The 23,988-nt window shown below is 38.3% G+C and overlaps 1 protein-coding gene across 8 annotated transcripts in view; it reads left to right on the forward strand.

Moving 5' to 3' along the window:
• LOC6607153 (maternal protein pumilio) overlaps nucleotides 1–23,988 on the forward strand; it is a 166,636-nt gene that overhangs the window by 70,783 nt on the left and 71,865 nt on the right. For 4 of the 8 annotated variants that reach the window (XM_032720465.1, XM_032720467.1, XM_032720466.1 and 1 more), the window contains exon 1: nucleotides 8,633–9,485. The exons of the other annotated variants lie outside the window; for them this stretch is intronic. In XM_032720465.1, the coding sequence (XP_032576356.1) occupies nucleotides 9,342–9,485 (144 nt within the window). In that variant the 5' untranslated portion in view covers nucleotides 8,633–9,341. Of the gene's footprint in view, nucleotides 1–8,632; nucleotides 9,486–23,988 lie in introns of those variants that run through there. 8 annotated transcript variants of the gene reach the window in all.

A 23,988-nucleotide genomic window follows, 5' to 3' on the forward strand; every position in this document is an offset into this window, starting at 1 on the left:
TTTAAGAAAGCCCCGATTTCTCCACTGGCGGAACGCTCTCTCGCTATCTATCTTCTTCGGTCCTTGTCATGTCTGGCGAACTCGCACTTTTAATATGAATTTAGTCCCTTAAGTCTCGCCTGTCTGTTCGTCTCTCGAAAAAAAGGGGGTAAAGCCAGCGAGCTCAGTTCCCCTTGTCTGTGATATCTCTGTTGCACTTGCGTTTTCGATGGGTTTTTCTTTTCTCTGCGCCAATTTTACTTTTGGCCTGGCCGCACGTTTGCTCAATATGTCAATATTACATGCGGAGTGGAGATCCCACGTCTGCCCTAAGCCGCTGTGTCCCTGTCTTTGTCTGAGTGGAATTACTTGTGCACTCGACAAAATTTGACAGCTTTAGAGCAACAATATCTTTTAAAAATTATATTCAACCAGCAATATGCATATATTTCATCTGATTATTGGTTAACTTTTTTTGAATTTGGGAAAAGACTTTTTTTTTGTGACAGAGCTTCCTTTTTTCCGGAGTGCTCTTTCCTTTTACAAAGTAGTCCTGCCAGAGGACGTTCTTTTGCCGTTTCCAACTTTTCCTTTGCCGCGTCTTAAGTGACTTAATCAAATAACTTTGCATTCACTTTTTTTACTGTTCAACACTCCTTTTTTCTGTGCTTCTTCTTCACGCCATTTTGCGGCGTGTTTTGTGCGCCATTAAACATGACTTTATTTTTGGCTTCGGCATTTTTTTTTCAGCTAGTGCTTGTTATTTTGGCAAATTGTCGCTATTGTATGTTGAGGATAGTGGCTTTTGTTGCGAAAAGTGACACGTAGCCTGAGGCATGACGGTAACTAGACTATGAAAATAGCAAAAGAAAACCACTCTTGTAACGTTTGTTTAATTTTTTCCTAATGGTTTGCGAGAGGTGCAAAGTAATTGCAATATTTTGAAATAAAAGTGTGGCAATGTTAATTGAAATTAGTTCATTTTTCTAAACATATACATATAAAGAAATTACACAGACTTTTTTTTAAGCCCTTTTTAAGCACTTAAATAACCATCCTAAGCAATCCAATCACTTATCCTTTAACACCAATCCTTTGCCAATCCTTAAACATCGTAAAAGAGTCTGTCGATTCGACGACTTGTTGACTTTACTTTCCGCTGTTGCGACGACTTTATGCCAGTCATTTTCCCCTTCTTTCACTTGAAGCTCAACCCGCCATTTGAGAATGACCTAGTGTAGACAGAGAGGGGGCGAGGATGCGAAATAAGGATGGGGATAACGAAGCTAGCATATTTTCCAAATTTCAGTGCCTACTTTTTGGCCATCTAATCACGCACGGAGGAAGAGAGATGGGGAAAGATACGAGTAGTATACCCATCTCAGTTTACCAATTCTATTAAAATTCTTTGCCAAAAATGGGGTAAAAAGTGGAATAAGGGAAGTCGAGAGACGCAGAGAAAGACAACTACATATTAGAAAAGTATTAAATTACACTAGGACATCCCATCCCCGCTTATCCACATTTTGGGAACACGCCTCTGTTTGCACAATGTCCTTGTCCTGGCCAAAGGAAAATTATATGTCCTAAAACCACCCGGTGCCTCCAACCTATTTTATCCGTAGTCCGGCAAAGTGTGAAGTCATCGCTTTATAATCAAGTTTTCCTTTCAACTTTTACCCCTCTTCTTTTCAATGTTCTTGCTGCTTGGTTTTTTCTTGTTCTTTATTTTTATTCCTATTTTTTTTTTATTCCTGTGAGCGTTCCTCTCCATATGTTCGCTCAAATTGTCGCCTGCCTTGTCCAAGGATGCAAGGATATACATGTCGCCCAGACTCCATCCTCTGGCCATCTCTTTGGGTCCCTTTGCCCAACCGACTGCCGCCAGTCTTCTGCCCGCCTGCCATGATTATTAAATTGACCGTAGCTGCTTAAAGTTATTAAAGTCGAAGGAAAATGGGGACTCTTGCCTCCTGTCTCTCGAATGTGTCAGTGTGTGTGGACAGGAATTGCAAGCTAATGGTGGCACTACGAATGCCCTTACAAGATGTATTTTAGCTTTTGAAGGCAGTTATTATGATATAGAACATGAATGATGTAAGTGTATTATAACAATATATGCGCATATATCATATAGTGGTTAGATATTTAATATTACATATCTTTTATTGTTAAGATATTAATTTCCTATTAAGAAGTATTAGTCTGAAGAGAACTCTTTCGCATATAACACAAGCTGTAGCCAGGACTCACTTTGAATCAGTCAGCACTAAAGTGAAAGGACAGTAAGAAATTCGTGCGTCTTCTCCGTGCTCTAAGCCTATGTTGGATGCTCAATAAGATAGGATGGGATGTGTCAACTGGTCCGTTGCGGTCTATTTGAGGCTACTCCAATGACATCAGCAGAGACAAAGGGGAGTAAGCCGAGAATGAAATGCTGCTGCAAATTTGCTGGCCATTCCCTCAGCATTTTCCATGGATTTTTCGAAGGGAAAACGGAGAGGAGAATACGAATACCTCCTAAAAATTCCAAATGAGTTGGCTCATCTGCTCGGGGCGTTCGGTTTGATTTTCCGGCCACTAAGTATGCTTCTTCAATATTTGCTGATGAGGCTCATTTTTCCCTTCATTGGCGTGTCACTTTCACTTTGCTCGCTATGTTTACCTTTCTTCTCCCTGGCTTTTCATAATTTTGCTTTGCATACTTTTTGCGGTTGGGTAACTTGTGGTGCTGATTAAATCTGCACACACACACAACCGTAGAGAATTTTCTTTTAATTTTCTTTTTTGTTTTGTGGTGCCTGTACTCGTTTCGTGTTTACTTTTAATTTGGTTAAATGAGGCATGAACACAAAAAAAGGTACATTTTTAAGTGCGATATAATTTTTAATCAACTTAAGAGTAAGGATAAAAAGTGAAAGAATGTAGAATGCAATGCAGTAAACATCAATTTTTAAAGTAAAATGTTACCATTTCTCAGAATTGTTATTAATAATTTTGCATTGTTCTTATCATTACAGGTACGTGCAATATGTTTTTCAAAAAAGTGATTCCCAAAAATGTAAATTGATTTATAATGTAAGTTGCAATGAACTTGATTAAGTTTGGTATTTTAAAACACTTTTGCCATCTGTGAATGAAAACAACTCATTATTCGTCATTTGTCAATCGAAAACAGACTTTTTTAAAACTTATGGAGGGAAAGCAGCTATTGAAACCTAAATGGTATGCGACAAGTACGTGACTGTACTACAGTTTGATAATTAAAGAAATCTGTGTGCTAATTTAACAGAAGTTGCCCTCGAAAATGCAACTCCTTAAATTTGATTTAAAAGAAACTTAAAGCTAAATGCGTTTTCAAGGTGCGACATTATTACCTTTCGTCATAATGTTTACTTAACCGTAGCTTTTGTTTATCACGCCTCGTTCTCAACTTGTTGGTTATTCAACTCACATTGTTGCGATTTAAATACACTTTATTTAAATACTTTTGTTGACACCTTTTCGAGCTGCTTTTGTTTACTTATTTTTGGCTGTTATTCTCGGTTGAGTCTGTGCCAATTTCGAAATTAATTGAAGCAAAAAGGTTTTTCATTGTCACATATTTCGTGGCTTTATTGTATTCATTCCTCTACCCTATTATAAAAGTTGTTGCATTGTTTACCTGATTTTGTTGCTATTTATATGTGCATCATACTATTTAATCAGGTTTTTCCATAACAAGAAAATAAACATTTCATATACATATGATAAATAAAAATTGCAATCGGAATTTAAAATAACTTTAGATTTTTTTTGAATTATTTTAGAGCATATAAAACTTCGATTTTCCTATCAATCCATTATACATTTTTTTGACTGGCTACTCTTGGCTGTTACATTCATTTTATTTGCATTGTCTGAAACTCGACATTGGCTGCCTTCCAGTTCTGTTCAAAACATCCCTGAAAAACGTGTCACTTTTTTACACTTATTTTCATTTTGCGTCCTACGTGTTTGGCGCAATCAAAATTGCATTTGGTGCCATTGAAAATGTCTGTTAGATGGACGACTAAAAAAAGAATACGTTGAGAAAAATATGCGAATTTCAGCATTAATTCATTTGGACTAATTTCGTTTCAATTTTCATGATTCACATGTTTCACACATTTTTTTTAAGCATTTCCAATTGAATTGAATTTAATTATAGGTAAATACGTAGGAAGCGAATATGTATGTTTCTAGCAAAATAATTCAATTAAAAGTATACTTTTATTTTAATTTGATTTGTTTTTGCGAGCATACATTGCGAACATATCGCCAACCGGACGGACCGAAAGAAAGCGAAACAAAAAATTTTATAATTGAAAAATCATAAAAAAGAGAACGTCACAACAACAAATCGTATTCAATTCGTGGAGCAAAAATGTCAAACATTGTACCAAATGTCAATTAAACATTCGGCCAGGAGAGGGGAATCAAGAACAAATAGATGGGTTAACAGAGGGGTGGGGATAGCACCCACAGTCAACAATCAAAATCAAATTGATTTTTAATTAATTTTCGCCACATTTTTTCACTCTTTCTGCTGCCTGTCTGGCTGGCAGAGTTCCTCTCGCTCGGCTGCAAAACAAAAAACGTGAGAAGTGATTGAAGTAAATGAATGAGAATTGCTCTGAATTGGTTGAGCAAGCGACCGAGGTGGGTGGGTTCAATGGCGGGTGCTTGTCTTGTCCACTATTATAAATTCAATTTAGATATGCCATCCGATGAATGCCAGCAGGGCGAATGGATCGAATGGATACGAGACAAATGAATGTTGACTGCCACCAGCTGATGAATAGCGAAAATAAAAACTCCGAATAATAGTTAACAGACTGAAAAAGATTGTCGAGCATGGCAATAATATAAAACTTACGATATAAAATATAAATAATTATTTATTTATAACATATTTCTTAGTTTTATGGTGATGCAACACAGTTAGAATTAATTAAGAGATGCGAATTTTATAAAATACGTTCTTTATTATCTCCAAAGCCGTTTGGAAAATATATATTCTTCTCACCAAAGCCTGGCAAACAAAATGGTTTGAGCAACCACAAATAATCCCTATCTAAACTTTGGCCAAAAGCCAACTACAAAACTTTTTACATAACCCTTTTTGCGGCATAACCGACTGTTCCAAAAAAAAGTTGCACCAAAGTGGAATACATATTTCGTATTTATTTGAGGACGTTATTCAATTACCTGACAACCCTGCCAGCCGGAGGCAAACACTCGACTCCACCGACCGACTGACTGACACACTTGAAACTTCAATGCACCACGCTCGCCACCCGATGCCACGCCCCCCTCTGATAGTAGTACGCCCCCATCGTTCGTATCTGTTGGGGCACTTCACTTTAGTGTGAATTGCAAATGAAATGCATTGTGGGTGAGAAATACATGGCGAAAAAGATGGACACACACGCATGCAGGCGTTGACTTAACGTTATCGATAGGCCCTTGACAGGCTAAACGAATTTATTTTACAAAACAAAACCGTTGCCACCACGCACGTATGTACATATGTATGTACATAGATACGCTTAGTTTACGGGGAAATTTATAGAGAGGAATGCAATGAAATATGTCAGGGGAAAATTGAATTTAGAACAAAGGGTTTGGTAGAGGTTTTAAGCAATCAATGGAAAGCATTTAAAAACGTTGTATCGTGCTATATATCACAAATTTTCAAGAATAATTTATTTACATAATTTCTAACTTATAATATCCCATCTAGAAAAGGAAGGGCATGCCAATACCGTGTTAGAAAATGCACTAAAGTTCATACATATAAAGGCAGTCATTTCAAATTAATCACCTTCTGTGCGAACATGCAATTTTAGTCTTAGTAGCTAATTGCTTAACATAAGACGGCAAACCACAAGGAACTAAGCTTTATAGCTACACTCCACTATTACTAAGTATGAAATCTGCAATGTAAGAAAGAGATGGCTAAGGAGTTGGCCGCGCTCTGGCCAAAATGCAGTTAGGCAGGTCGTGGAAGGCAGAAAATATTTTTAGGCCAAGAACCCGATCACGCTAATGACGATGATGCTAGATCATAATGATCTCATATGGTTTTTGTTGCCATCCGAACGTAATTCGTGCGGTGAACGAACTCCCAATCAAAGTGGTTTGACTGGAATACAAAAGGTGCTCGATCCGAAAGAGAGGGCTGCTGAAAAACAGAGAGAGATGGAGCTTGACTGGCAGCTTTTTTGAATGTCATTGCCGGGGTTTTGCGAGACTGAGAGATCGCTATTATCTCTGCTTCTCTCTCTTTATTGGACGCGGTTTGCATAATTTTCTTGGGAGCCCAGCCTCTTCTTCTTCTTTCGCTGTGCTAATTTCTCATGTGATCCGTGCAATGAACTTTTGAGCTAGAAAAAAAGTAAGCAAAAATAATATAGTCAAACAAACACAATCACGTGAGAGCAGCGTAACTAGAAACTACCGCTTAATTACCGATGCCATGTTGCAGCAACATGTTTATGGCAACAAGTTGTTGCGGCTGTCGGTTCGGATTTGTGCTAAATGCATTTCTTGCACTTGGAAAAATCAGTATAAAATTATTAAATCATGTATTTATTAATAAAAAAAACTTCGTTGCATAGATTTAAAAATCGAATATACATTTTGTACAACAAATTCATATTTTTAAAGTCAAGCAATACATGATAAATTGGGAAATGTTCAAGCACATATGTATTTCTTTTGTATTTATTTATGTATTTCTTTTTCCTATTCAACTCCTACTATTCCTAATCATACTTAACCCAACATATTTATTTAAGTGTAACCACTGTCAAGCAGAAAACGGTAGTTTTGTAGCTATACACATATGTTCCTAGAAATCATTTCCTTCAGTGCGCAGCATCTACGGTCATGAACCGTTAGATTCTTCTAACTCCGGTGGGCAGAAACAGGAAGAATGTTGTCTTGTGCCCATTTGGTGAATGCGGTTGATAATGGTCAAGAGGATAATGACGATGGTGATGGATATTCCATTTATTGCCAACAATTTTCCAGTTTTCATAAATGGAAGTGGCATCCCCATCCCCATTTCCATCTCCCTCACTCACTCGTTCTTCTCGTGCGTGAAATCGGCTTTGCTTGTTACCGAGTATTACGTGTTTTGTTGCGTTTTTTTTTTCACACTCAAAAAGCTTCAGCTTTGATGTTGCTAGGTACGAACCTTACTTAATTTTTAATTTAGTGCGTTCCAGGTTTTCGGTTTTTTTTTTTATGTTTTTTGTTGTATTGCTGTTGCTGCTGATCTGTTTCGTATTTGCCCCCCGTTTCAGCTTTTCCCCAACATTTCTCGGTTCTCGGCTTAATTTGTTTAGTCACACTTTGTTGAAGAAGTCAACAAACTCCGCATGGGCTTGCTTTATATATAATACTCTCAACTCGACGCAGTCAACGAAACTTTTTTCGTTGCTTGGTTTGTGATCATTAAAATGCTTACAAGGCGTCTGAAACTTGTCATCCAGTTGTGTATAATTAATGAAGCTCATTTTGGTTAGAATTACTTCTACCCTTTCCACGTTTTTTATGTTTCGCTTGCGATTTTGTCGCTGAGCAATATTACGTTAACGGATCCGAGGCTTAAAGGTTCTCATATATATTTATATTATATATTTATATATAATATTTCCGCAAGAGGAGAAAGAAGTTTTACCTGTTGCCTTCTGAATTCGATAAAAAGTTGTGAAAGATACAGAATTCTTTTGAATTAATTCGTGACACGGACTTAATTAATTCAAGGTTAAGCAAAAAATAAGCTTTCTTGCTGTTTAGTATAAAGAGAATGTCATCATTTTATGATGTTATTTTTTGATTTATTATAGTGTTCAATAGAGCCAAACCATTAGATTGGTATGGTAATTTTATCTTCATAATTCTTAATTTCTTTATAAGTCACTCTTGACTTCAAAATAATTATATTACAAAATTTGTTACTATTATCTGAGAAACATATAATCAGTTATAGTTTTCTTGGCTTTCTATAGAATTTATACTGCTTATCCGCTCAAAGAACTAGAAATTTTCCATATTGTTATGCGCCTTTGGCAACCTGTTACAGCTTTGAATTTCTCCGAATTTGCCGCTTTTTTTCATCGGAAGTGCAGGGCAAAAAACAATGCATACATTTATCTATGCAGCTCACACCACCCACCGCCCACCACCCCGCGCCCTTTAACCTTCGTGTGGTGATTTTCTACAAAAGATAACTGCGCTTTTCCTCGCGCCAGCTGGCAATGCCATTCTGTTCTCTCAGCTATTATAAGACTAGTCATTTGTATAAGAGTGCCCAAAAGTCTCCAATGGAAAAAAGCAACAGTTCGCTCTCTCTCTCTGTTTTTGCGCCCTCTCTTGTGTTTTTGGGGTGTGCCGCGGCGGAAAAACGTCAACAACAAGTGTTTTTGCCTCAATTCTACACGCAATGAGAAATAAGGAGAGTCTCTTCTATTCAATTCTCTTCTAAAATATTGCATTCATCGCCTCTCCACTTCGATTGCGTTCGTTTCGGTTCGTTTCTCCTCGGCTTTAGCTTCGCCATCGACTCCGGCTTCGGCCGCGCTCGTCTTATTTGGCCAAGTTGGAAAATCAGCCAAGAGAATCTACATACGAAATCAGTTCGCGATGGAACTTTGAACACAACGGTTGTCTCCGCGCATCTCGTTTCCGTTTTACTATTCGCCGTAGTCGCCGTTTTCGTGGTTTATTTATCGCGCTGCATAAAATCAAGCAATTAGCAATAAGTGTTTGACCACAGCATCCAACATTGTACAACAATTGTGCCTCCCAAATAATCAAAAAAAAAAACGAAAAAAAGTAAAAAAGAGAAAAAAAGCATTAATTTATAAAAGAAACCGAATAGTGTCTGAGAATAATCACAGAGAAAATAATATAAAGAATTGCTGGATGGATTGTGCGTGTCGTTTAATTGATTTCAAGGATTGCCAAATGGCAGAAGTAAATTGAAACTGTCGTCGTTGTCGTCGTGGTCCGGGGATTAAAAGTGCAGATTATAACACGCAGAAGGAGAAGAGCTCCCATCCGGTGTCCTCTTCTCTCATCGTTATTGTGGTCGCAGTGTCACGTCTGCCACAGAGATTTGGTTTAAATTTAATTGAAACCCAAAAGGGAATTAAAAGCGCAAAAATCATAAAAAGAAGTAAAAAAAAAAAACAAAAGGGTCACAAGTGATTGCCCCTTACAAAACAGTGAAGTTCCATATCGCTTGTCCGGCACAATTAGCCGGAAAGTGTTGCTAACATAAACAGCATCAACTATCAACAGCAACTATCGCAGATCCGGGCTCTAGCAAAATGGTGGTTTTAGAAACTGCCAGCGCCCTTTTGGGCGGCCCGTATGCCCAGGGCGCTCCCGCCCTGAAAATGGTGCAGAAACGCTACATTGGATTACATCACTGGCTGGGACCAATCCGCTCCAAGGAGCTAAAGGAGCATATTGTAAGTGCCTCAGAAGCCAGAAACAACATGCGTCGCAAGCTAAATGTTTCACTGATCTGAAATGTTTTCGAGTCGATAAGCATTGTAGCATTGAGCATTAGGAACTTTGTTGCGATAATGATTTATAAAGTTATTTAAAATACGAAGAATAGGAACATAAAAATAGGAAGTACAAGATACTATATATACTCATTTGAGATTAAAGAGAACAAAGAAAAGAAGTAATAGTTTCCCCCACGTAATGATAAATATTATCTGAAATGAGTAACTCCAGCGAAAATTACAAACAATGCTGATAAATACAGAAACAATGAATGACAGATGAAAAACAGTTTTTTTAAACAGAATTAAATTAGGTTTTTTCCAATTTAGAATCCGCACTTCCAATTCGAAAATTTGTCTTGAATTTCTTGCAATTACAAGATTGCTTCCGTTGATTGTTTTCTTTGTTTGTTATTTGTCAGCTAAATTTTCCGCACTCTTCGTATTTGTATTAAAAATTTCCTCTTCCGATGGGTGATTGATTGGCACATTGATTGATTATTTTAGTACAGTGCCAAATCCTCTAATTTATGCCTGCGTGCATCTTTTTGCATACTCATTTCTCCAATGGAATTATACGCTTTGTTCCGAAGAAACTGCTCCAGAAGAAACTGGCAGAATCTTCGGGCCAAGACTAATGAGGCTCAGCATTAGTAATTTTCTCACCGTGTGTATGCGCCTTTTTGCGTCTGATTATGGGTTCTCTATTCTTTTTTTTTTTATTAGATAACCACAGAGACCGAAAGGTAAGCGAAGAGTTCACTCTTCGTTCTAATTAATGTGGGTGCCTGTGTGCGTTGGTCGGTAAATTTATGGCCCGGGCTTAAATAGCATATGAATTATGCTTTGGGCCAGAACCGAATGTGGAAGGAGCGGAGAAATAGAGTGGAGGCGAGATAGAAGAGATAGTGCATTTTCCAATTGAGTGATTTATGCGCTTTGAAAATCCCTGTAAAGTGGCTAAAATGGAGTATACTGCGGAAATGCTTATAGAACGTCATTATAACCATCGACGCATAGTCTCAGTCCACTCTCTTGCTATACACAACTTAATGTTTATATGGATTATGGGGTAAATAATAAATGTATATAATTTGTTAAGCATTCCCGGAGCAATCTGCTAAGCTCAGCAGCAGCACCTCCCACTTTAGATTGCCTTAAAATCACCCACATATTACGTATTCGACGTGTGTTGCGCATCGCACTCAGGTTTCCATTTCTCTAGCATCACAAAACCAACCAAACCAACTGACTGACTGACGTATATCAAAGTGCATAGCCTAGTACTCAGTGCTCAGTACTTATGGACTAAAGGGGTCGAAGAGGAGTGGTTCACATTCACTGACTGTTACTTGGGGTTATTGTTTGGGGGGCAGCAAAAAGGGGCCCAAATGAGAGATGTCATTGTCAAGTGGCTGTGACACTCTGACGGTAATTAGATGGAAATTTTACCCAAAAGAACACAAACGAGAGCGGAGTGGTGTGATTTCGTTATGCAAGTGAATAGGATTTGGATTTGTGGGTCTAGAAGAATTATTAAATTAGCAAGCTGAAAGCATACTTTCTTTAATTCTTGCTGTTACGATTGTTTACTTCAACCTAGAAATGTTGTACTTCGTTACAAACACATATCTTTGTCCAGTGCCTAAGTGCCATTCTCCTTATTTTTGCCTTCTCGTTCCTTAATTTCGAACTGCCTGGGTAACTTTTCAAATAGATTAACTTCCAGCCAAACTTCTCGACAACTGCAATCTGCTGCCGCTGCTCTCGTGTCTCCAGTTGACCTGCTTAAAAGGCCCACAGAACCGCAGAACCACAGGCAGCCTGGGGCAACAGCTGTCTTGGGTTTTCAGCCACTTCGAACCCCCAATTTATTCCATTCCATTCCATTCCAGAGCCGCAACACCACACCATGCCACACCACACTATGCCACATACCACCACCCCTCGGCAGTCAGTGGGTTAACCTCCACAAGTGGCCATGATGCCTAAGATGCTCGCATCTCGCAGCTCGCATCTATCTATCTATCCGTCTTGTCTTGTCCGACTGCAACTTGAAAACTTCACACAAGTTAAACACTGAAAAGTGCTCGAGGCGTACAGCAAGAGGCTTTTCTCCAAAGGAAAAACTTATCATGTTGTTGTTGCTGGCCTTTTCCAAATGTCATTACATTACAGTTGCCGTCCCTGTCGCTCCCTTAACTTGGTTTTCCATTTTTACTACATTTCTTTCTATCTATCTGGCTGCAACTTTGACTGCAAATCGTCGTGTTGCCTACACAAATCCCCTCCATCTCCCCCCTTCTGCTTTTCCACGGTTCTGCTCAAGTGCCTCTGGCTTATGCTAAAAAAAAGGAGGAGGGATTTATAATAGGGGGAGTTGTAGGAAGCACGAAGAAGCGCTTGTTCGACGGTCCGTCATCAATTAAATCACGCAACTTTCTATGAAATTAGCCGAGCTGAGCTTAATCAAACTCATGATCACGACTCCTGATTTCCTGAGCTTAGCTTCTCTGCGGTTTTCAATATTCTCTTCTTGTTCTTTGGTTTTCATCTTCATCTAGAAACAGCAGATTTATTGGATTCTATAAGTGCTATAGGTTTTATTATACTCTTTCCCCAGTTGAGTATATTCATATAAATACTCTTTTGAGCTTGATATATTTTTAAATATGTTTTCAATTAAGAGCATCTGTTTTTCGTTGTTCGTAAGGTGAAGCACTGAAAATTCCGTTCGTATTTCTTTTCATATGGTCATTTTCCCCTGCGCTTGCCTAGCAAATTGCAATTTCCAAACATAATTTCAATTATGTGTGAGGGCCACTGCACACGTGTCTATGGGTGTGCACACACATATTTGTGCACCTTGCAACACCTGGATGGTTGTTGTGTGTATGTGTTGCTATATTTCTTTTCGCTTATATTGCAATTTTTCGCTTCTTAATCAGCCAGCATTTCGTGTTGGGTTGCAGCTGCAAGTTCTCTAGCGCTTCTCTGTCATTATTTTACACCCTTCGTAAATTAAAAGTTAATAAAAACTCGCAGGTTGCTCTAATTTATTTTTAATATTTATTTTGATCATGTATCCACGTATGCTGCGTTTTAAATTACAGCAGAAGGAAAAATGTACACATAAGTAGCGAGAGAAAAACTGAATTTATTTCGCTTTCTTCTTTTATTGTTGTTGTGCAGATTTTATGCATTTTTAATAAAGCCCGTGAACGGAGTAGCAGAATTTTCCGTTGGTAGCGGTGAAAATTGCAGCAAATTAGGTGCCACGGATTCCCATTCAGAGATGGAGGGTGAAAATCTCGAGTGGGGTGGAGAAGATGAGACCTCCAGTTTTCCCCGTCTCACACTCTCGTTCCCTAGATATTTGCGATGTGTGAAAGGAAAACTGCGGTATTAACGACTTTATGTGCAGCTATGGAGCACTCGGAAAAACTCGATGTGTGGTGAGGGAGGGGTAAGGGGGCGGTGAAAATCGGTGCGGAAATTTAAGCACGAGAGAGAAAAGATTGTGGATAAGTTTGCCTTTGATTCAGTTTATTTAAGTATTTTTTTACCATTTTTGGTACGTGGTTTTGTTCAGATTTGGTTCGGTTGTGTTTTTGGTTTTGGCATGCAGGTGAAAACTGGAGCAAGTTTAAAAAGGGGGAAATTCGAACGGATGCGCAAGAAAATGAAGGCAAGAGGGTATTAAGTTAATGAATGAAAATTACTAAAGAAATGCTTAATTATAGCCCAGTCCCATAATATATGTACATTTTCTTTAGAGAATTGCAAGTTGCAGCTTTCTTTATAAATGACTTCATTAAAGTCTGGCTTCTGTTCTTTTTATCCGAGTTTCCCCAGTAACATTGTCATTTTTACGAGCTTCTAAGACTTTGTTATAGCTAATCCCATCGAATGCAGCTATCAACTGCATTTGGACCACCTGTGTCCAAGAGGCTCCCATTTTCCACCTGCCGCCCACTTTTTCCCGAGACTTCGGTAATGAACTTAACGCAATCGCAATATCCAGCCATTTGAACTGAAAACACACTGCAATCGATTGCAAGTCATTATATAGTTTTTTGCCCACCGAGCCGAACGAACAGAGGGAATTTTTTAATTAATTTTCTGTCAACGTTTGCGGAAAAACAGTCGAGAGAAGAAAATCTCCGAGAAACGTTAAAAAGTATCAAAAATCTTTCTCTTTCTTTTTATTTCATTTAATTGTGACCAAGGTCCAGTCACGTGTTTCAGTTTCGATAAACGAGTGGCGAAGAAGAGCCGAGCAAACAATAAAGTTATTAACAACATGTGTTGTCTGTCGTCGACAAATTTATATTCCGCATTTCCCCCCTTCCCCCTAAAGAATTTTATTTGCGAGTCGGACAACATCTTGATCTTATTACTTTCAGTTGCGAATGTGGCTTAAAGCTGAAATTAAACAAAAGGTTTAGATATTATTTCTCGAAAGTTGAGCAGAGAAAACTTATCAGTTTTGAAACAGAATGAGCTTGTGCAAATTGGCGAGTATATGTACTGCACTTCAAGAAATAAGTAATGGATTTTACCTAAAATGTTTATAATGATCTTAAGATTTGTAGCTAACACTTGTTTCGTGTTCATGAATTTAGAATTCAAAGTTTTTTTTTAAGGTGATTTTTTCCTTAGTTCTAAACAGGATATTCCACCTTTTTATCTTTTTGAAGTTCCACAGCTTCTGACAAACTCGCATTGATATCTTCTGACGTCGAACCTGAAGCGAAACTGAAACTGAACTGAAAGTTGAGGTGGAAGTTGTGTGTTTTGGCAAGTCAGCGGTGGTGGCTCAGCTTCAATTTTCCACCAGCCACCGGGTTTTTGGCACATGAATTTGAATTCAAAGTGACAGCGGCGAAAAATGGGTAGAAACACACGGAGCGATAAAGAGAGACACAACCAGAAAAGCGAAGCAATCTTGGGGCAAAAGTTTCTTCTTCAGCTCAGACTGCAAATTGGGTTAATTAAAAACTGCTCGAGGTCATACGTAAGTCATAGCCAAAAAAAGGAAAAAAAATCAAAACTGGAAAAAATGGGAACCAGAAAACCAGACAAAAAGAACGCTGCTAGAAAAATGTGACAAACTTTTTCAATTAAACTTAATTCTCGTTTTTTCGCCGTCGTCGCTCATCTTTTGCTGCCATTTTTTTCCAGCTGCGCTTTAAACGCTGACAAAAAAGCGTCACAAATTGAATTTTGATCGATATATAATGCATAGACGACCCGAAGGATGGGTTCAAGGATGGGTACTACGCGCTCTAGACATGGAAAGCAAAATGACAGCAAATTAGCAGAGGCATAAAAAGGTCTCGCCCCCAAAACTGTTGGGGAAAAAAGATGAGATGAAAAGTTTATTCCTGTTTTTTTCTTACTTTTTCTGCGCACGCTGAAAGAAAATATACGAGGGAAATGTAGATGGAAAACGTCAAGGCTCGATGACTGTAATAATTGGGTTAGCTCAAGGGAGAGGTGTTCGAGATATTTAAACAGGCATATATTATAGGAATTCTAGGAAATGGAGCATTCTGTTTAGATCAAAGGGAAATTCAAGACATATGCTCTTAGGATGAATTTCAACTAGTTTAAAGTTCTCCGTCATCTTCATTCTGTTTAAGTGAAATTCTAACTACTCAATTCGCCTATAAATTTACTTAGCACCTTTCTCTGCTTTTTAGTTACTCTTAATAAATATTCTTTTGCCCATTGCAATGGCAAATTCCTCTCAACAATTTCCATTTTTTTTCGAACTTCAAACGCATGTTTGACACATAAAACGCAGACAACAAACTCGTACTATTAATTCAGTCTTTCTGTTACTTTTTATTCAATTTGTAGTTGCTTTATTTTGAAACACTTACCAAAATAAAAAGCACAAAAAAAAAAAGATATGTAGGAGTAAAGTAGAAAATTCACGCGCCAGTTTATTGAACCACACATATCAATGTTTTAGATGGGTTGGCTAGGAGAGAAGAAAAGGAATTCCTTTCTGACATGCAAAAAATGTTTGAATGAAAAGTAAGCAAAAGTAGCTGCCGCACCATTTTCTCCTTCGCCAATTTTCCGCTGTCGCCCCTCGGAAAAGTTTCACCAAAAGAGTTTTCCGCCACGCCCCCGCCCGCTGAGAGTGTCATCCATCTGCCACTGCCTCCTCTACAAATGTGCTAGCATGTTACATATGCTCCTCTGAACGATTGTATGTGCGTGTGTGGTGTGTGTGAGTGTGAGAGTTTTCCTCTTTCATCAAATGTTGGGCGCATCATTTTTCCACCCGTTTGCCCCAAACCAATTCTGTCTGTGGGTCTATTTGCCAGCCGCTGTTGCATTTTGGTCTCTGTGCTCTGCGCATATATAAATCGATAATTTTCCGCTCAAATGTGCGGAAAATTTCGTAGCCAGGCTGCAACTTCTTTTTCCCCGTTTTCCCTACTTTTTTATTCGAGCCCTCGGTTGTAAAGCACATCAAATTTAAAATGGTTTAATGGTGGAAAAGTTCTTGTTCACCTTATTCTAAAAATAAGCTTGTGTGTATCATCACAAATCATTAAATTTCGATTTATAAATGATGCAATGAAATTGGCGAAATATCTAAAGATCTTTCTTGTTTATCCACGGCAAAAAGAAAGCTTTTTAAGTGTGTAAAGAATAAACATTTCAAAACACATATTTACATATACATGTAAATATCTCTTTAAGTGATTTTTATTTTGTTCAAACTAATATTATACTCTCTGCGTTTTCATATTTCATATTTATTGGTTGAACGCCAGCAATTATATAATAATTTCACACATGTTTGCCATTTTGCTTGCTCAAATACTTCCATAAATCCCGTACAATTTCATTTCATAATTTCTGTGTCAGAATTCTGTGTCAAAAAAAAGAAGAAAAAAAATCGTTGGACAAATGAAATAGCCGAGTTTTTTTGTGGCTCACTGAAAGTCAACGACCCGTCTTAAAGTAGTTTACTTCTGTTTGTGTGCGTGTGTTGGCCAGCTTATGAATGTGTTTGCAGTCAGCTGCTGCCGGCTTAAAGTTCTTTGGCCCATGTTATTTGAATGCCACCCGTTTCTCGTAAAAATTATATGCATATATACTCGTATATGACCAGTGGCCAGTTGAAAATAATGTCGGAAAAATATTATGACTTGATTTCTTGGGATTCTCTTCTTTTTTTGCTCTGACTTGTTTATTGCATGATGGCCAAGAGCTACAAGTCAGTAAGTCAATTGTCCACACTTGAAGCACACACTTCACTGTTCTTTTCTCCACTTTTTCTTGTTATTATTTTTATTTTTTTGTGGCAACAAACTGTGGAACTGGTTTTGCTGTGTATTTTATTTGATTGTTATGATTATTTGGCCATTACAAAGTTGACTAAACTTTCGGGCTGATGACTTCAGAATGATTTCATTGTAATTGTTTGGAATTCGTGTGCCTTCCAAGTAGGGCAGCAAAAAAATCTAAAAGGTTTTCTTATTTATGGGCTGATTATGCAAAAATGGTCGCTTGAAAAAAAATTGTAAACATGTCAGTGGAATTTCAGAAATTCAATTTAATCACTTGAGTTATTTGAATTATAATTGTGAAAGGCGTGTAAATAATAATATTATTATTGGCATATAAATATACAAATTTGTATGTTATGTCCTTTTTTAAGTGGTTTTTTATGCAGAACATTTTTATTTTTGGATATATTCTACTCATCCAATTGCAATTGCAAAGTATTTAAATAGGCTGTTAACCTGCCTACGGAATTTAATTAAAAGAATATTAACACTATCATTGGTTATTTACAATTAAATACTTGCAGAAAAATAATAAACATTATTTATTTATGTTCGATGCTATGATTTATGTCTAAACGGGAGAAAAAGTTTGAGTTTTTTGCCTTCTGAATTTACTTGTTTTGTTTTTAATAAGTCCGAAAGGGACACAAGTTGTCGACCCAATTATGAGAATAATAATGACGACAGCCACAAGAGTTCAACTTGAAAGCCCAGACAAACACACAATTATTCAGCGAGCATAAAAGTGTATATAACAATTAAATATAAAAATGCGATATGATAAGCTCGTTGCTGTACAAATAAATTGCGCGGATTCTTCGTTTCACTTCCAGCTTCTAGCCATTACTTTAATTAGTCAAATATTTAATGCACTTCTCGGCATTTTCCACTCTTCCTGTGCTAAACTAAACCCTTTTTAGCGGCAATCCGAGGAGCAGCAGCCCAGCGAATAGAAGGGAAATACAACAAAAAGTGGAAACATTTCCGGCTTCCGCCAAACTGTTTCCTGGCCAACGATAAAATACTTTTTTATGCCAAAGCTAATGTGTGTGTGTGTGTGGTGAGTGTGGTGGGGGTGGAAAAAGGGGGTTCCATTTGGAAAACCTCTCGAGAACGGAGCCGTTAATTTGCGCTTTGCCTTTTGTGAAAATGGCGCAAGTTTGGGTTTATTTTTTTCCCCACTCTCGCCCCTTTTCAGTTGGGTACTGATTTTTTTTCGTTGGTTGTATTTTAAATTGTCTGCACTTAAATTGAAATTAACGAGGCGTAAATTTTTGGTATATGATAAGTAAAAAAAAAGGATACTACATTTTTTTGTAGAGCCTTTTGGTTGCCTTGTTTTGATTCTTTGCCTTTAATTGGGGGCTAAGTGAGGAAATTTAATGCGTTTCATGATGGGCATGCAAAAAAAAAAAATACAAAAAAATAAAGGGGAAAATCGCCAAAAGAACGAAACCCAAGGGCTGTCAGTAAAAATTATTGTGCCTGTAATGCAATGCGTGCTGCAAAGAAGGCGTGGCACATCATCACACCCACACACATACAGAGACACACAGGAGACGACGCCGCCTCGGTGGAAATAAAAAGCCGCAAGGATTTATCACTTTGGCATCGCTCTCATCCCCGCAGACCGTCATCCTCCTCCTGCTCCTCCACTTGGAGTATCTTCTCTGCACTCGCTGCTCCTTTGGTCCGAGACACATCCGCATCTCATGCTAACAAGTTCTCCCCTCGACCTCAACATCCCGACTCACTAACTGACTCTTGTGGCTGGCTTGCATGCCAGTTACTTACCTTTGGTTCGAGAGCATCAGTGCACTGAGAGAAATGCATTGGATTACAGGGTAAATCTATTAAATAATAGGCTTTAGTTAATACACACCTAAACTCAAAAATGAACACAACTTAAATTACTTTAGATATAGGAAGATAATTAATTTATTTCTAAAATTACCAGTATTTTGTTTTCTGTGTAGCAAATGTGCAAGAGGAGAGAGTTGTAGGATGATGAGGGACGGGAGGCAGTTGGAGCTTGTGGGTGGAGATGGCAGCTTAAAATGCTCTTCTCTGCCATCTGTCGTAGCATATGTAAAAGGTATTATGGCTAAAAGCAAAAATATTGCATTCGACAGTGCAATTTGTTAGATACGACTATTTGAATGATGTCGATGCGGAGGGCACTGGGATGTGGTGGAATAGGGGGGATATATACATATGTATGGTTGGAGCACGATATGATCTAGGGGCCAAAAGTTAGCCATATTGAGTTAAGTGCGCTTTGGATTTGATTTTGGTTTTCATCGACTTGTTGTGTGTGTTTGTTTTTAGATTCACTCGGTCTTGTTTGCTGGTGGACATTGATTGGTAGTTAACCCATGAGTCAGGGCATTTCTATGCTGCAGTTGAGACAGTGAAGTATAGGATATAAATTATTGCTGTACCATCTTTATTTGCGCTAATTTATTAAGATTCTAATGGATTTTTATAAGCTATATAAACGAGTGCTTATTGATATGCAAGTCTTAGGATAGCATTTCTTTGTGACAAGTATCTGGCAGATACACTTGGCCCAAACGTGCCCGGTGCAGTGAACACGGTTCGCTCTTCTGGGAAGTATATGCCGGCTACGTGTAACGTGAGTTGGCCAAAGTATCTGACAGATACATATGCTCGTGCTGCCTACAAACTGACAAAGAGTCAACTTCTCAGCCTATGGCCAAACGTGCCGCCATGTGAGGCGCGTTTGAAAAATGTCAAAGTGTATGGAAGATACCAGTTCCTTTCCTTCTTTGTGTTTTCCATGTCTTTTTGCAGAATGAAAGGAGTCGGTAAATGTGTCACGTAAGAACAATTATGGGAACTCCCACAGACAAACTGTGTCACACGTCACACCAACCTCGGTGAAATTGTCGTAATTCATAAATGGTCGCTGAAAAACTGGGAGAGAGAGCAGCAAACGCTTTTCGGAACCCTCCATAAGATATCATCCACTGACGAGCATTCGTAATGAAAATCCAATTTCATTGCATTTAAGCATGGACACACACAGTGTGTAAAACTTTCACCCAGTAGCGATGTATCTGCGCATCCGCATGTGTACGATTATTTATTGTGGAAAACCAGGCAGAGAAATGAGTTCTACGTGCTGCTCCAGCAATTGCAGTTGCAATTTTCCATTTGCAAATACTGCAGATCCCATTCCCAGCATGATCATCAGATCATTAAGCATTTAACCCACTTTTCCAGCCTTTATTTTGTATGCACTTCTGTGAATTCTAAGCTTCATTTCCTCATTGAAAATGCCTAGGAAAATGGGGTTGTCAAACGGGGAAAAACAAACAATTAACATTTTATGTTTGGCCGAACAAATTTTTAGAGCATTTCGTGGCAAGGGTTTGGTGGGGGGAGGTGGGTTGGAAAACGATTTGCGGCGAAATGCGTTTCCCGGGAAAATGGCAAACTGCTGTGCGTGGGAGATCAGAGGGGAGAAGTGAGGAATATAATCCTCTGCAAGCTGCTGCTGCTCATCCAAGCAATTCATAACTTTGCACTTACAAATTATTTAAGCAAATTATGCCAGGCTCCTGCCGTTGAATCCACTTCATCAGCCGCTTAGTAGCCAAGAGGCTTTTGTAACTGCCAGCCAGCCAGGAGCTCCTCCTCTTTTCGTTCTGCCCAACTGTCCGTCTAAATTTCCATTCGCTTTCATAATCGTTCAGAGCCAAAAGTGTGTATATATATATATATATATATATATATAAATGAGCAAAAACGAGGAGATACCATAAAAAACTTTTACACAGAGCGAGGCGATGCTAGCAAAATCGTAATCCAAAAGTTGAGTTCATCTAAGTTGCACTTGAACACTTTTGAAGATGAGCAAAGTTGAATGAGCTGCCAAAAGTCTATGCCGATAATGACTAGAATGAAAATATAAATAAATAAACTAATAAACATATGGTTTATAGTACATGAATATATATGATAATAGAAAATCATTTATAAACTCCTTGCTTGCAACTGCTATTTTATGTACACTTCTTATCTAACTTCGGTAACTTCAACATATTGCTCATTTTATCGGTCTTTCAACAAGAATATCCACTCCCTTCCCGCGTCACCACCCTAAAAAACCATTTTCCGAGTATTTTGTGGGCGAAACGCCTTCACTGACAAGCGTGTAATCTCAACATAAGTGGTACGGCAGTGAAAGCCACCACAGAAAAATTAAATAAAATAAAATGAAGAGGCGGACGTCAGTTTCTAACCCTTTCGGGGCCTCACACACACACGTGGCATAGACACGTGTCATGTGGCACTGTTATCGCAAGGACTCCAGGCTGCAGGCCAGGCCTATGGAGAAAAAATGAAATCCACTACCGGAAAATCTTCCCTCATGTGTGACGTAGAACAGCGAGCACAGAGCTCGGATGATGTCTCATAAAAATTCACTCACTCAAAGATTGCAATCGAATCAATTTGTGTAAGGCATATTGAAATGGAAACCCCAAGGGGATAGAACAGATTTCGATGGGGTTATAAAACAGTTGTGGAATTGCTATGAGTAATTCTTTTATCAATTATATGAGCAACAACGAAATAACCATATGGAAACAAAAAGTCACATGCAAAAACAGAAATATTTGGTCGTCATGCGTTATAATTTAATGAGAGCGCATGCCACAAGGGATATCTTTCGTTTGAAATGAATTTTAATTTATTTCTCGATAATACAATGTCCAATAATTGTATTTAATACCTTATAAATATTCAATCAATGAAATATACATTTCGGCCACATTAAAAGATTATTTGAGACGGATTTTTTGTTGCGCTGCTAGAATAAATTTTCCAGTGGTGGTGCATCAGATAAATATGATTTCAGTGTCACGTGCACGAGTTTCTGTTTGTTTTTCCTCCGATCGAACTCCCCCGATACCCATATTCTCCATCAATGACAAATGGCCAGGGAGAAACTCCCCCGCGTTCTCTCAGATATTTTCTTTCTTTGCTTTTTTTTCTTTTTATTCGTTTTCCCTTCGCGCACAGCTGTGAAACATTTTGTGGTCATGTTGACAGAGAGGAAAATGAGAGGGAGGAAAAGTTGCTTTGGGGAAAACATGTGTGTGAAATCACTTCAAACTTAGAGGAAAGCCAAGCCACCCGGCTAGTGTATCTGATATATACAGATAGAAAACATATGATGCTCACTTTGGCCAGCCACCTTACAATTTATATAATGATGTCGCACTTTTGCTTTCGGGGGAATATCAATTTTGTTCTTCTTGCTCTTGCTGCTTCGCCGTAGCTGTTGTTGTTGCACATCGGCAATAACTATTTATTAGATACATAGATACATTGTTGTATCCGCTGCGTGCCCTTTCCTTCCGTCCTTCCTGCCTTCCTTCCTATCACTTTGGTTTTGACTTCTCTGCACTGTAGTGTGCTGTGTGCTGCTCTAAAATGCAATTTTATAGCTGTCAGGGGAATTTAACGCCAAGCGCGAAAATGCCAAAACCTTACATTGCCATGCCCCCCGCCCACGTGCCACGCCCCTCGTGTCATGTTGTGCCTGCCTCCACTTTTCGCCCATCGCTTGTCTTTTGTTTACGCTGCGCTAGTTTTTGGCTAACGATAAAGTGTCAAGATATTCCTTTTTTCACTCCATTGTTTTTTTTTTTTTTTTTTGCCCCTATATATATTTTTTTTTTGTTTTGGGGAGAAAAGGGGTACGACACTTGCAACAAACAATTTTCCCTTTTTGCTTTTTGTGTTGTGTTATGCATTGCGTGCAGAGCGTAAACAAAAAGAAGAAAGCAAAAAAATGGCCAGCAAAACAACTACAAAATAGAAGCTCTGAGCCAATATAGAAAGAACAAGAACTTTGGTTCGGAAAAACATACACACACACCACCACCACCCCATCTATGAACTCTCCGCACTGCGTGTGCAGATAATAAAACTAAATAAATTGATGGTCTTTGTGCAGAAACTGACAAGTTGCAGGCAAGTACGAAAAACGTTCGATGGCCATATTCTATGTACCTATCTATATGTATGTAAGTATGTTTGCGTATAGCGGAAATATTCAAACCGAAAGGCAATAACAATACACAGCAAAAGATAGCCCAGATAGATACACAGATATTACTTAGTTGGATGCACGGATGTCCATGGATGGTCTGCCTGCTAGATGGATAGATGGATAGATTGTTGGGAAATGCCGGTCATTTATCATCTGCAAACAAATGGAAAGCGCATTGCACAACTGCCGGGGATCCGGGAACAAAGGAAAGTTGTGTTTTTTTGGGGACAATGAGGTGAGAAAGCTGAGATTTCCAAAGGAAGATTTTAGAAATAATTGAGAATTCGGGAAACTTTAAGCGAAAGTATTGAGGAGTATTTTATTTAGACTTTCTTATATGGATAACCCTACCATTTTCTGGGCTTCCTTCTTTCTTTTTAAGGCCACCCACGCCATTTCATGAGCATAAATCAACCACGAAAACGTAATTAAAATATAAACAAAAAGCCAAGAGAAACAGATCCAAAGAGCAAAACAAACCGAAGGCAAAAAGTGCACAGATGTGGCTGCACAAACATTTTTTCCCCTCCATTATCTTACTTGTTTTGGCCATAAACCAATATCTCATCTCTAGCCGTGGGGGCTAAAGTAAATAAACAAAGTATTAAGCCAAATTAAGGGTGAACGAAACGAAAGGAGTGCCTAAAAACTGCAGTTACAAACAAATGAAATTGGAATTAATATGAAAAAAAGATGCTTTTAACTTTAGGTGGAATTGTGGCAGCCGAAAGGGTTAAGTAAATGAAATATTAATACGATTAAGGCCAGAAACATTGAAATTTAATTTAATTTGCAAAAAAAAAAAGAAATGTAACAAACAACTGATGCCAGAAATCAAAGGATAAAGTATGGGAAAATACGGGTGCTAAGGATCAGCGATACAACTCACGCAGGTTTTGCCTTTTTTCATGTTTTCTTTTTTCGTTTTTGGCCGAGATGAAAAGCGGGTGGCTATCAAAAATTTAAAAGCTTTTCATGTATTTCCCGCTGAGCTTCGGCGGACTCCTCCGCGGATATGTAAATGATATTTTCGAGTGGACGTCAAACGCAGTCATGTTTT

Source organism: Drosophila sechellia, chromosome 3R (genome assembly GCF_004382195.2).
Source record: "Drosophila sechellia strain sech25 chromosome 3R, ASM438219v1, whole genome shotgun sequence".
NCBI lineage: Eukaryota > Metazoa > Arthropoda > Insecta > Diptera > Drosophilidae > Drosophila > Drosophila sechellia.